The sequence below is a fragment of the Microtus oregoni genome, unplaced genomic scaffold (assembly GCF_018167655.1).
Source record: "Microtus oregoni isolate MIOR12 unplaced genomic scaffold, Mior012 000001F_ref0000356, whole genome shotgun sequence".
NCBI lineage: Eukaryota > Metazoa > Chordata > Mammalia > Rodentia > Cricetidae > Microtus > Microtus oregoni.
In genome coordinates this window covers 87,788,049-87,802,157 of record NW_024543060.1, presented here as the reverse complement: position 1 = coordinate 87,802,157, position 14,109 = coordinate 87,788,049, and the positions used below count along the sequence as shown (strand labels likewise).

General features: G+C 45.4%; 1 protein-coding gene across 28 annotated transcripts in view; it reads left to right on the top strand.

Moving 5' to 3' along the window:
• Positions 1-14,109, top strand: part of Anks1b (ankyrin repeat and sterile alpha motif domain containing 1B) — an 861,781-nt gene that overhangs the window by 813,381 nt on the left and 34,291 nt on the right. For all 28 annotated transcript variants that reach the window (XR_005975765.1, XM_041666272.1, XM_041666261.1 and 25 more), the window contains 2 exons: positions 142-270; positions 2,445-2,516. Coding sequence is in view for 27 of the 28 variants with exons in the window: in XM_041666272.1 (XP_041522206.1) it covers positions 142-270; positions 2,445-2,516 (201 nt within the window). In the remaining variant the exon portion in view is untranslated. The remainder of the gene's footprint in view (positions 1-141; positions 271-2,444; positions 2,517-14,109) is intronic.

Genomic DNA, 14,109 nt, shown 5'->3' with positions numbered 1-14,109 from the left:
ATTAATAAATATTTATGCATACAATATTACCTAAATGCATTGTGCATTTATAGCTCAGGTGTGTTAGGTAAACCCAGACTAGCTAGAGAGAATGAACCTGCTCACTGCATATACTGCCTCTAAAATAAATGTCATTTCCAGACAGGGGACTGGGGAGAACCTTCCATCACCTTACGACCTCCAAATGAAGCCACAGCCTCAACTCCGGTCCAGTACTGGCAGCATCATCCAGAAAAGCTCATCTTCCAGTCATGTGACTACAAAGCTTTTGTAAGTTACCCAGTATTTGAGCCCAGTGGAGACAGAGGATGTGCCCCTGATCAGTTTTTCAGTCATTGAAACTGTACCAGAATGTCCATCATGGCCATTTCTGTAGGGTTTCTTTTCCCCTTCCTTTTTTTCCTGAAGATGCCCAGGTAATTGGAGCTTTGGGGAGCCCTTTGCGTCTGGTTAGTGTTAAGTTTTGTTCTCTGCCTCTGTATAAAGTGCATTTCGGAAGCCATGTGATAAAGCCCGATTTTAACTAGAATGTTGGCCTAGTATCTGCAAGGCCCTGGGTTCCATCCACAGCTCCACAAATAATAAGTAAAATCAAAGGAAGGGAGTGTGAACGAAGCAGACCTCAGGAGGTCAGGTCTGGCATGTTCTATAAATACAAGATTCTTTCTGCTGTCCTCAGAGATGGGATGGGATTCCAGGACTGGATTTGGTTTGGTTTGGTTTGATTTTATTAGCTGGTCGGTTGGTTGGTGTTGTGTTGTTTTGTTTCGTTTTTTGTTTTTCTTTCTTTTCCTTTTTATGGAATGAAAGGGATCTGTGCTTTCCCAGGAAGTGTGAACAGTCAACATTCAGCAAGTCCTGTAGGCTTTGGAACAGGTGGTGGTTGTCATGACTACACTGGGGTAGGGGCAAGATGGCTGAACCTTGAAACTGACTCTCTTTAAAAGAAATATTTTGCCGGGCGGTGGTGGCGCACGCCTTTAATCCCAGCACTTGGGAGGCAGAGGCAGGCGGATCTCTGTGAGTTCGAGACCAGCCTGGTCTACAAGAGCTAGTTCCAGGACAGGCTCCAAAACCACAGAGAAACCTTGTCTTGAAAAACCAAAAAAAAAAAAAAAAATATTTCAATTAGGGCAAACTTTCCTAAAAATGTAAAAAGACAAAAAGTTGCTTAAGATCGTTTTCCTTAAGGATGAAGACGCAGTCTGGTAATCTCCTCCCAGTCTGGGCATATTACACTGTGCTGTCTCCTTCTCCTGTAGCTTATGGCTTCCTCCAAAGCTCAAACCTGAAATCTCTGAGGCTTTTTGAACAAGGCCCTAGGTCTAGAGCCTAGACTGAGCCTTGGTCACCTTGCCTTACACATTCTCCGTGAACCTGTGCTCTCCTGGTCCTCGGGACAGACAGAAAAGCCCGTGCCTGCATGGTGCCTCCACGGGAACAGGACGCTGTCTTCCAACCTCTTCTGCAACCCTTATTTTAAAATACATGTAAAAATATTTCTAAGGGTATGGAAGAGTGGCAAAATAAAAAAAAAAAAAAAGAACCAGCTGAAGATGTAAAAAGTTGATAAATTAATTGATTTTATTTTAAATGTGGGGGAATGGAGAGGGACAGACAGCGAAGAAGTTTTGCTTAAATTTATTTGTCCCATCAGACACGAGAGAATGTAGCAGGAACCCGTGATTCAGTCACAGAGCATGAATATGGCATATCATGCTGGGGAGGTTTTCCTCTGCTTCCATCCAGCTCCTCGTCTGTCCCTCTGCATCAGGGAGCGAGCTCTGTCCCTGTCAAATGCCAAGCATTCCCAGGTGGATGAAGCACTGGGCGCACAGCTGTGAATTAAAAAAAAATGTCCAAAACTGCGTCTCAGCCTCCTAACTGCCCCATCTTAATTATCTATGCTGCAAAATAAGCCCTAGCAGGGGCCACACAGCCTCGCCTCTCAGCTCTCGCAGACAACCCTGAGATTTCACTGAGAATAGTGTGATTTATTCCTGCGGACACTGCCGCCTCACCAAAAAAAAAAAAAAAAAAAAAGGGAAAACGTTTTTAGATACCTCCATTTTGCAGTTAAATATGATTTGAAAGTTGACATCTTCAGAAAACGCCGCAACGTTTATAAAGATCAATTTATAGCCCCCAGAAGTCACGGCTCACCCTGCCGTGTTCCGCCCATTTACAGGGATCCGTGAGTGCTAGTTGCGTCAAAGTGCTCAACTGCTCACAGCCAAGAAACCCTAGCCGGTGGCCTGCCCATGGTTTGCTTTCAAATCATTACTCATGTTTGTAACTCTCCTTTTAATATGTCCTTCTGATTTTTGTGTGTTTTAGTATTTAGGTTCTATGCTGATAAAAGCCTGCCCATGGTTTGCTTTCAAATCATTACTCATGTTTGTAACTCTCCTTTTAATATGTCCTTCTGATTTTTGTGTGTTTAGTATTTAGGTTCTATGCTGATAAAAGAGCTTAGGGGGACAGAGTCGACCCAAGACGCCTGTGCAAAGATGCGGGTGAGTTTGCCAAACCATTTCATCTTAGTAGCTGAAATACTAAGTGCCGGGTGTGACACACAAATTGCCACCTTTCAGGCCGCCGTTTCCTTCAGCAGTTGGTCTCTTGATCACGCTGGCGTCACATAAAAAGGTGTTTGGGCTCTGCGGATGTTTATACTTGGGTTTATCTGGCTGTAGTTAATGATGCTGTCTCTCTACTAAATTTAGAGCCTATTACATTCGCTTTTGATCATTTTTAGAAGATGAAAGTTAGCTATACACGCTGATCATTCTCCGGATTGGGGGTAATCTTTAGTCTGTTTCAAGAAAATGTTTTCAGCACCGATTTGACAGTCTGAGGACGCTCACTGGAGAGTCTGCTAATACACCAAAACCCATCAAAAGCAGAGCGGTACCAGGAGCGTATGAGATAGAGTGGACTTTGTGTGGCTTCTTCTTAATTGTTCTTGGTTTTATATAAGAAGAGCATTTGATGCTGAGTGGTGTGGAACACATCAGGGCAACAGATACTGGCTAAGTGTAATCGTGAACATCCATGACCGGTAGCCACTAGAACCCTGAGTTGGTTGTTGTTGTTGCTTTGATTTGGTTTGGTTTCTGGTTTTGGGGAGGTTTTGTTTTGTTATTTTGCTTTTTTGAGACAGGTTTTCTCCATAGCTTTGGAGCCTATCCTGGAACTAGCTCTTGTAAACCAGACTGGCCTCCAACTCACAGAGATCCCCCTGCTTCTGCCTCCCTAGTGCTGGAATTAAACGCATGTGCTACCACTGCCTGGTTTAGAACCCTGAGTTTTAAGCAAGGTACATTTCACTTCTCCCCTGAGACTCTTGTTCTCGCTTCCTCCAGAGCTGACGTGTGGATCATATGGAAATATCTGGCACTAAAACATTAAGACTTTGGGACCTGTTCAGAACAGCAAATCATCAGAATCCAATCTCAGACCCTTAGAGAAAGAACCCTAGCTTTTATTTGTGGCCAGCATATCGTCATTAATTTCATGTGAGCAAAGAGTTTGGAGCTTGGATAATGGAAAACATGCACTGAGCTAAAGCAGTTTTGAGACAGATATGAAGTGTCTGGTGCTAATTGGAATCAAATATATGTGAATCTCCATGAGAATAAGGCCTTGGTGTACAGTCACTAATTTAATATCTTGGTCAAACAGGTAGCAAAATGATTGAGATCGTAGTCAAACTCTGAGCATGGTACTAACACATTTTGATAATCTCTCACTGCTTTCCTGCCTTAAAGTTTCTTTATTCAGGACACAATGATAGCTGATAATGTTTAGAGAAGTTAAATACCCTTCCGAGGTCACACGGAGGATAAGTTGACAACCCAGAACAGAGTTTAAGTCCGTCTGACTGGAGAGCAGGAACTTGCAGACCCTGGGTCCCTTGCCACTCCAGAGCCTCTGTTTCCATCCCCAGAGAAGGACTTCAGGTTGGGTCACCTTGAGGAGTTTCCTGGTTTTATAATTCTGGGAATCTTGTGTTCTGAATAGAACGTGTCTGCCCTAAAATGTATCGCCACTAAACAATGAGGAAAAGAGAAAAGTTTCCCATCATCAAATCTTGAAGATTTCAGAGATTGCCAGGAGCCTAAGAAATGAACTTGGCATCTCTTTGTACTAGTCACTGAATTACCGGAGTCCAGCTCCTGCGGGGTTCCAGTCAACAAACGCATTGCTTTGTGCCTGCAGCATCATTAAGATACACCAGAGTTGTGATATGAGCATCAATCAGTTTCTCAAAACTGAATGGATCTGAAATTACCTCCTGATAGCAATAGCAAAGCCATTTTAATAGTCTCAACAGAGAATAATTGAGTTAAATACTTCTCTGTTGCCTAAAATGAAACCTGGGTGGGGTGTGTGTGGGGGGCTGCCTATTTAGAAACCGTTCTTCTGTTCTTTGGGGGCATTTTTCTGGTTCGCTCCCTGTGTGTGTTTATTTTGGGTCATTTACATGAGAATTGAAACCTCATTGCTTCTTAGAATATCATACAATCTCATTTTCCGTCTTGATGGAATAAATTTCAGGTCTCCATCTAGTAACGCAACCTGCCTTCACTGGCGCCCTTGCAAAGCTAGGAGTGAAGATTAGAGCTGTTGCCTGGGAGTGTTGTGTTCTGACTTAGAAATTTCACCAACTAAGTTGAGATGCATGCCTCAACTGCAGCTCATTTCAGTCTAAACCCCCCGCCAAATGTTTCCTTTGCTTTTAACATGATGGTGGTCTGGCCTCAAGCCCCAGTTTAATCGAGTTCTTGCCAGGGGACATACTTTAAGGACACAGATGTCCTTGAAAGTCAGTGTACAGTGATAGTATTAGGTTAAAGCGCTGCAGATCAAAACTTAACCCAGTTTAATCTTTTAATTGAGGGAAAAAAAAGTTTTCAGCTCGGTAGTATGCACATTAGTGGAAATGAACTCCCGATGAGAAGATTAGATTTTTGAGAAGTGTTTTCTTAAGTGAGGTTCACTCAGAGAGATGGCTAGCGTGTGACTCCTACCTTCACTGCATTGAGAGCTCCCTGGAGGGGAGCAATGTGTAAGCACGTGATTCTCCTGTACCAGGAAAATCATCACCTAACATGTGCCTCCACACTGCCGCCAGCCTAAGGCATCCTGATAAATAATCCCCAAAATAAAGTTGAGGTCTCCTGAAGTCAGTTCATTAGGGCTAAGAGACATCAGCATTTGCATTCCTAGCCCAGGAGAACTGCATAGGTTAGTCCACGAGGTGGGCACTGCCCTTATCCAAGATGCTTGGGCCCCGAAGTAATCTGATTTACAGTTCTCAGATTATTTGTGTATGCATAATGAGATTTTGTTCCACGTGCACCTTGTACACAAAGCCCCAAGATAATGCTGGGTGGTATTTTATAGTGTACCATCCTTTTTTATTGTAACCCATTGCATAGAAAATTTTCCATGTGTGCCATCATGTTGACATGCAGAAACTATCAGGGCTTTGAGTCCATGGAGCTTCATGGAATTAGGGAATGCTCAACACATTCTACTGTTGTTCATTGTACACGTTAATAGCACAAAAGCCAATGGAAGATTAGTAACTTTCCCCAGCAACCTCCAGGTTCAAGCACATCCTAGATTTGCAGTAGGTTATAGCATGTCTTGAGTTTTATACCAGCTAAAATGGCGGGCCCTTTATGAGCCTAAGAAATAGCTTCAGGAACCCTAAGCAATCCCTGATGTTAGCACTGGCCAGATTAAACCATCTGGGTGCAGATATATCTAGTAACGTGGGAAATACTCCAAGGTATTAATATAAACTAAACTTTCAACAACATTCCTATCGCTAAGCTGGTTTTCTCCCCCACACATCACTTCCACAGCATCCTTTCTTGATCAGGAGAATCTGAGCGGTTTCCCCTCCCAGAGGCATGGGAGTATTTGATATTTACAACTGGCTGATTTCCGTGTCTGTCTAAACCCAGCCATCCATCTCTACGGTCTCCTCAAGTTCATTTTCATTTTGTTCCTGGTGTTTTACTGTGTGTATTATTTCAGTTAAAAGTCTGCCGTGATAAACTAGCATGTTAGATGGCAGTTTAATTCGCGTTATTATGCAGTATGGGATAATTTCTTTGTTTGCTCAGGTAAAACGTTTTTCCTCTTCCGAATCGTCTTCAGAGGTTTTTAACTAATGGAGTTGATTTTTAATAGACTGTTTTTTAAGCACGCTTGGCTTTACAGAAAAGTTGCAAGAAAGGGGCAAATGCTTCTTGTATACTCCCGACTGTCTTAGTTGGGGTTACTGTTGCTGTGATGAAACGCCGTGACCAAAAAGCAAGTTGAGGGGAAAAGGATTTATTAGGCTTACACTTCCAGACTGTAGTCCATCACGTCAGGGCAGGAACTTAAGGAGTAGAGGAACCTGGATGCAGGAGCTGATGCAGAGCTCATGGGGGCAGGGGCCACTCACTGCCTTGCTCATCATGGCTAGCTCAGCCTGCTTTCTTATAAAACCCAGGATACCTGCCCAAGGTTGGCACTACGCACAATGGGCTGCCCGCCCCCGTCAGTCATTAATTAAGGAAATACCTTATGGCCAGATCTTATTTTCTTCATTGAAGTTCCCTCCTTTCAGATAACTCTAGCGTGTGTCAAGTTGACATCAAACTAGCCAGCCTAACTGACCCCTTGTCAACCTGTCACAGAAACACGTCATAACCTTTCCTTTCTCGTTCTTCCCCAAGATCACACATCAACATCACAACACATACATTCCACATTGGAAACGTCTTTTAAAACTCCTTTCTTTAAAATCCAAAGTCTTAAAATTCAGTCTCTCAACTGCGGGTTCCTGTAAAGTTAAGAAAAATAGTTAATTGCTTGCCTACTTCAAGGGGGAAGAATCAGGATGCAGTTCCAATGTGAACTCCAAAAATGTAAACAATTCAATATCCGATTATCTAGATTCATGATCTTCTGAGCTCTTCCAAGGGGCTTGGGTCCCTTCTCTGGGTCTGCTCGCTGTAGCACACACGGCTTCTCTTCTAGACTCAGGCTGGCTCCGTTGCTGGGGCTGTTCTTGATGGTCATCCCGTGAGACTGACATCTCAAAAACGGTGGGGTCTTCGGCTATCACTAGGCTTCACTTTCACCCATGGCCCCTCCTGGGCTCTCTCCAGGGGCTCCAACCCTGCCACCCAGTGCCCCTCAGCTGCTCTCCATGACCCTTTCACGCCATCAAAACTAGCACCACCTGACTGGGTGCCAGCTTCTCTGTGCTCTCAGGAAACCCTTCCCAGATTCCACCTAGGTGATGCCGATTTCTGAACCACAGCCCATTCTTCAGCCCCAGCAGATAAGAACCACAGATTCTTCACACCAAAGGCCCAGTAGAGTCTTTACTTCCTTCTGAAACCATCACAAGCCACCAGGGTTCCGCTGTCTGCGCTGGTCTCAATGTTCTTACCTTCTGAGCTCCTGCAGAACAGCTCACTGAGCTCTCAATACTCAATGGCTTTTCTAGCTCCAAAGTCCTTCCAGGATGCTCCCTAAAACAACGTGGTCAGGTCTGTCGCTACCCTGGTATCAGTCTGTTGTAATTAGAGTTAGTTACTGTTACTACGATGAGATATTTTGACCGAAAGCAAGCTGGGGAGGAAAGGGTTTATTTGGCTTACACTTCCACACTGTGGTCCATCACTGAAGGATGTCAGTACAGGAACCTGGAGACAAGAGCTGGTATGATACAGAGGCCACGGAGAGATGCTGCTGACTGGCTTGTTCAGCCTGGTTTCTTATAAAAATCCAGTACCAGCTCCCCAGGGATAACACCACCCACAATGGGCTGCGCTGTCCCCCATCAATCGCTAAGAAAATGTGTTATGGCCAGATCTTACGGAGGCATTTTCTCAATTGAGGGTCCCTCCTTTCAGATGACCCTAGCTGGTGTCAAGCTGACATAAAAAAGGCCGCACACTAACCAACATGTGCACGTCCTCCTCCATGATCAGCGGATAAGCTTGTTACAGCTGGTGGGGCCGCACTGACACTGTAAATCCCAGGGCCCATAGTTGACAGCAGGCCTCACCCTTGCCGCTGTACGTCCTATAAATCTATACAAACTGACAATGACGTGTGCCTGCCGTTACCTTCCACAGTCGTTTCTCCACCCCGAAGTGCTCTGTTAGAGCTGGTTCAGACTGGCAGAAAAGCGGTGCAGGAATTACCGTGTTGACATACACCCCCTTTACAGCTCCTGAACTTACAGCTCCCCCTCTTGTCAAACTCCTGTGTTAGTGTGGCTTAGTTGTCATACTTAGGGCCAGTCTGATGTTCAGTATTAACTAAAGTTCGCGGTAGACATTGGAACTCATCCTTCCTGGTAACCGAGTTCTACAAATAGGTAACGACGTATCTACCATTTCTTCTTGGTTGCTCCCACGTCTTGGAAATTGTACAGCTGCTATTAATAGAAACATCTGTACCCGGGTATTTATTGCAAGATGTTTTTCTCTGGGCGCAAACTCTAAATAATGTCCTTCTTTTTCATATGTGTTTAATGAAGAATCAGTAGAATCTGCCACTGAATGCTGACGACTTATTATGGGGTGAAAAATGCCATTTCTGCTTTCTCTTTTGAGGTTTTGTTTAATAAAAGCCTGACATCTGAGAGGCTTGGGTACTGGGGCCCAGGGACGGTATTGCTCCTTCACAGTAGCCAAGCTGCTCACTTCCTGTATTCTGACACATCTGCAGACATATTACTGACTTGCGGAGAGCCGGGAAAGATTTCTCTTTAATCTCACCAGTCACTTAGTGCTGCCTTTTTAAGTCAGTGGTCGGATTCTCCGGCTAATCCATGCTGTAAGACTCGGGCACCATTTCCTAATCACAGAGTCCTGATCCGATGCCCTTTCTGCAGCGTTCCCCATAGCGCAGAGCCTTCTTGGTGTCTTCCTCACATGACACCATTTAAATGCCTGGTGGCTCATGCTGCCCCTCCCCCTTGAAAGCAGGGATGGTGTGCCGTGCCTGTCTCTGCGGCACCTGCTTTATTGTGATGGTCGGACACAAGGATGCGTGTAAAGAACCTGCTTCCCTCACAACTCAAAACATGCTGAGCAGTAGTGGCGCACGCCTTTAATCCCAGCACTCAGGAGGCAGAGACAGACAGATCTCTGTGAGTTCGAGGCCAGCATGGTCTACAGAGCTAGTTCCAGGACAGGCTCCAAAGCTACAGAGAAACCCTGTCTTGAAATAGATAGATAGATAGATAGATAGATAGATAGATAGATAGATAGATAGACAGACAGAAGATAGATAGATAGATAGATAGATAGATAGGCAGGCAGGACGGACGGACCTTGGAGCACTTTAAGATTTTGGAGCTCACCACAGGTCTCCCTGGATCTAGTCTCCTTAATTTGTATTATTTGCAAACTTTCAAGCTGGAAGCACCTCTAAAGGGTGACTTTCCAAATATGTAAACTTCTGGAGAATAGGCAGTGCTTTGGTCCAAGCATGGCTATGGTCTTTGCTTTTTCCTGTACTTTCAAAGAAACAACAGCAGAAGGAAGCTGGGAGATTTCTTTTTTTCTTTTAAGATAGAATGCCTCCTTCCTTAAAAAGTACTCCGCGAGGAGTTCTGTCTTTGCACAGAACCTTCTGGGGGAACCGCGATCTGCAGAAGGTTTTCAGGAAAGACGTCTTAGGAACCAGGATGGGGAAACGTTAAAAGATCTATTTTAAAGTTCTGTTACCAAAATTCCAGGGAGGAATCCATTTTTTTTTTTCATCTTGTTTTAAATTTTGATGTCGGACATTGAACCCAGGGCCTCTTGAGTGCTGAGGTTTGCATTTTAGATCATTATCTTCTGATAGAATTGTGGAGCCAGGTCCCCATCTTCCTCTGAGGCCCATTGGACTCTGTTTGTGGGGAGGACTGAGCCCAAGACCTCTCACAGACTGACAGCTACCAATGAGCTACTTCCCAGCGCACTGAAAGATGGCAGGTTTCCTTTTTCTTTCTGTCTTTCTTTCTTCCTTTGCCTTAATCTCTACTAGTCTTAAAATCTCTTTCTAAATATGTTTAAGTGAACATCATTGGCCACATCTGGCAACACCTGCACTGGGGAGACTGGAGCAGGAGGATCAAAAGTTCAAAGCCATCCTAAGCAATATAGCAAGTTCAAGGCCGTCTCAAATAAGGAGGTGTCTTGGACACAAATGCATTGTTGTGTCTACCGGTCACTGATTAACCTCTTCCCTGCTGCCGGAGCCTCACCAGAGCAGCCTAGTGGGCTGGGGAAGAGCACATCCTAAGATCCTCTGAATACCAGCACTGCCTCAAGGTCACCTATGTCTGCCATATGCCAAACACTAACTTGTCTGTTCTGATCCTCACGTCTGTACCAAGAGGATGCTGCATGGACCGTCTTAGAAATGAAGGAACTGAGCAGAGAGGCTAGCTAGCTCCAGAGCTAGGGAGAAGCAGAAATAAGCCAGGAACCTAAGCATGTGCTCCTATGCCACTTTGGGGTTGGTTTGGTTGTTGTTGTTGTTGAAGCATGGTCTTACTGTGTAGTTCAAGCTGGGCTCCAACTCACAAATCTCCTACCACAGCCTCCTGTTGGTTGGGACTCTAGGCATATAGGTGTTACTGCACCCAGGTATCCTTTTGTGTTCTGTCTGTGTTCTGTTCACAGCACTGTAAGATCTCCCAGTGCTCATAAGTGGATCATAAAATCCAGGTGGACACACACACACATGCTCATGCATGCATACACACATACACACACTGCTGAAGTTCTATTTGCAAGTAAGAGATTTAAAGACTCGACCCAGCACCAGGGTGACAGCTTTGAAGCACGAGGACCTGTGTTTCAACCCCCACCTATGTAAAAAGCCATGTGGGTGGTGCACACCTATAATCCTGGCAGTGGGAGGCAAAGACAGAATGATCTTAGGGGGTTGCCAGCCAGACAGTCCAGTCAATCAGTGAGCTCCAGGTCTAGTGAGAAATCCTGTTTCAAAACGGAGGATGAGGACGATGGGACAAGGAGGAGGAGGAGGAAGAAGACAGCGAGCAATCGATGGAGTAAGACAGCTAATACACACACATTTACACACACATATACCACACACACAAAAATAAAAGCAAGGCGGACAGCATCTGAGGAAAGATAGCCAAGGTTGTCAGACACGGTCCACCTACACATGTGTACACACACACACACAAGGGTTCAATAAATTGGCTTGTTAAGCTCAAATCATTTTTTAAAATTTTAACAAAAAGTCTTTTTATTGCAAAGCAATACAAAGCCATAGTTATGGGCTTCCAAAAAAAGAGAACAGAAGGAAGAAAGGAAAACAACTACTTTTACCACTCCGAAGTGGTAAACATCCCCCTGTTAACACCTCGCTCACGTGTGATCCTTCAGAGTGATTACTTAGGCACTCCTGGGCATTTCTTTTTCACTAAAAACTGGAGATGTTCTGTACCTGTTGTTTTACAGTCTATTTTAAACCACAGTTATATTTGGGGTTTAAAAAAACACGTATTTCAGTACCTTTCTGTTCTCAGTATTACTTCTAGTGGCTGTTCCAACCCTTGGTTAAAGCAATTCTCCAGCCAGTTCCTTTGGTTATTGTGTCCATTTTCAATGGTTTTGAAATTATCTCCAGGATTCCCCAAAGCGCTACTTCCCCATATAAGTCATTAATTGAGCCAAAGGGCATTCCCATCTAGAAACTTTGCAGAACTAATGCCAAGCGGCCGCCTGACAAACTCGTTACAGCTGACACACTCAGTAAGCAAGTAAGCAAGCATCCCGTGCTGTCTCCCAGGCTCCTGTGCTTATTCTATTGAGTACCCCCCTCCTGGCTGAGAGAACTGGGGACTTCACGAGAAGCCGTGCATCCTCGGCGGCGTGCTGCCTAGTCTTACCGTTATCTATTCTGGATGTAAATCTCTTCTTTATGACTCTTATTTCATGGGAAGAATGATGTTAGCTCTCATAGTCCCTTGGAACCACGAAAGGATTAAATAATCCTTGCTAATTGCTCTCCAGACCAAGAGCTGTAGCTAAACGCTAATGGCAGATTTTTGGAAATCGCTTGTCAAGCGCTTTGATAAACTAGCTGCTTGGCGTGAATGCGGGATGCTTCGCAAATAGGGTGACGTGCGCAGCATCAGGCGCAGCCCTGACAGGGATGTTCAGCCACACTGATCAACTGCATTTTGAGAGCAGTCGCTCCTCAAGTGTGGGCCCCAGACCTGCAGCGTCAGCTGCACCTGGAAATGTGTTAGCATTGCAAATGCACAGCCCCACCCCCACCCCACCTTCCCCAGCCTCTGGGACTGGGGCCAATAAATCAGTCATTTACCAGGTAGAATTCAGATACCCTCCGTAGGTGGAGAGCTACTGCCTTGGTCCCCTGGGCCTTCCACCAAGGATCCTGTGTAGATCAGCTGTTCTGGGTAGATGTCTTGTGTCCTTGTGTCTGGAGACGGGCCAGGCTTTAGAACAAAGAGGGTATCACTTTGGGCCTTGCTGGATTTGGGCAGGATTTGATGAGCTCTGTAGCAGTTCACCCTCCCAACAAGGAGATGTGTTTGGAGTGGTCACTGCTCATTGCTCGTGTCACATGGTCTTGGCTAGGGTCTCTGTTCCGTCAGTCTTTGTGCCAGAGTTCTCGGGACCCAAAGTCTAGTTAGAGAGTGTTCTCTTCCCCAGCTTGTGCTTCAGATACGCTGTGAGCAACCAGGGTGTTGTGAGAAAGGAGGTTGTGGGCTGGGGAGGTGGCTCATGGGGTGCGTGCTTGCTGGCCAGGCATGAGGACCTGAGTTGACCTGAGTTTGGATCCCCAGCACCACCTAAAAGCCAGGTGTGGCGGTGCACATCTGTAACCACAGCACTGGAGGGGCAGAGGTAGACTACTGTGGAAGCTCACTGCTCAGCCAGTCCAGCCAAAGCAATGAGCTATAGGTTCCGTGGGCAACCTGTGTCCAAATAATAATAGTAAGAAGAAATACAAGGGCAGCAGAGAAAGACACCTGATGCTGATGCTTGGCCTCCTCCCACGCACAAATGGGTGAGTGCACCTGCCTGTAACACACACACACACACACACACACACACACACACACACGAACAGAAGGAAGGGAGGGAGGCAGGGAGGAAGACTGGCTAGCTGAGGCACTCTTTTACCTCTGTCTGCTGTTCTTGCTAAGCGACAGATGATTCTTACTAGGTACACAAGCCTCACTCTCACCGAACCTGATAGCTCACCGCTGAATTGCCCCCAACCCCATCGTGAGCCGCTCTGCACTCACACACACTCAGGAAAAGCATGCTCTGAGATCAGTGAGTCCATGCATTCGGAAAAGGTATTCCATTTGAGTCCCAATTAAGAAATGAAAGACAGCTGCTGATCCCAGGAGGCTGAGGGAGGAGGATTAGGAATTTGGGGCTAGCCTGAGATACGCAGATGAGCTACTGAAAGAGAAAGAGATGGGGGGTGGGGGCAGTTAGTGGGCAGTCTGCGTGGATACATGCTTTGCATCCACCAACTGCCAAAATATTTGCAGCAAGTATTGAAGCTATGCTGGGTGCACTTTATTGCCTGCCGTTGTCCCATAAGCAGTACAGAATAACAATGATATATATTGTTTCCATTGTACTAGGTATTGTAAGTGGTGATTTAAGATACTGAGAACATGTGCATAGGTTACTGCAATTAATGCCTTGGGAATCCAGATTCTGGCATTAGTCATTCTCAGACCACGGCCCCACAATGTTGTTGGGGGGAGACTGCTTGTTCGTCCCGGTCACCCAGAACCTAAATAATCATGCAGAGACTATATTATTTAAATCACTGCTCTAACTTAGCTCTAACTTCTTATTGGCTAGTTTTTACATCTAAATTTAAGCCATCTCCATTAATCTGTGTATTGCCACATGGCAGTGGCTTACCAGCAAAGGTTCAGCATGTCTGTCTCTGGAGGCTGCTCCATGACTTTGCCTCTTTTCTCCCAGCATTCATTTTAGTTTTCCCCACCTAACTCTGCTCTAACTTATCAACAGGCCAAGGCAGTGACTTTACTAACCAATG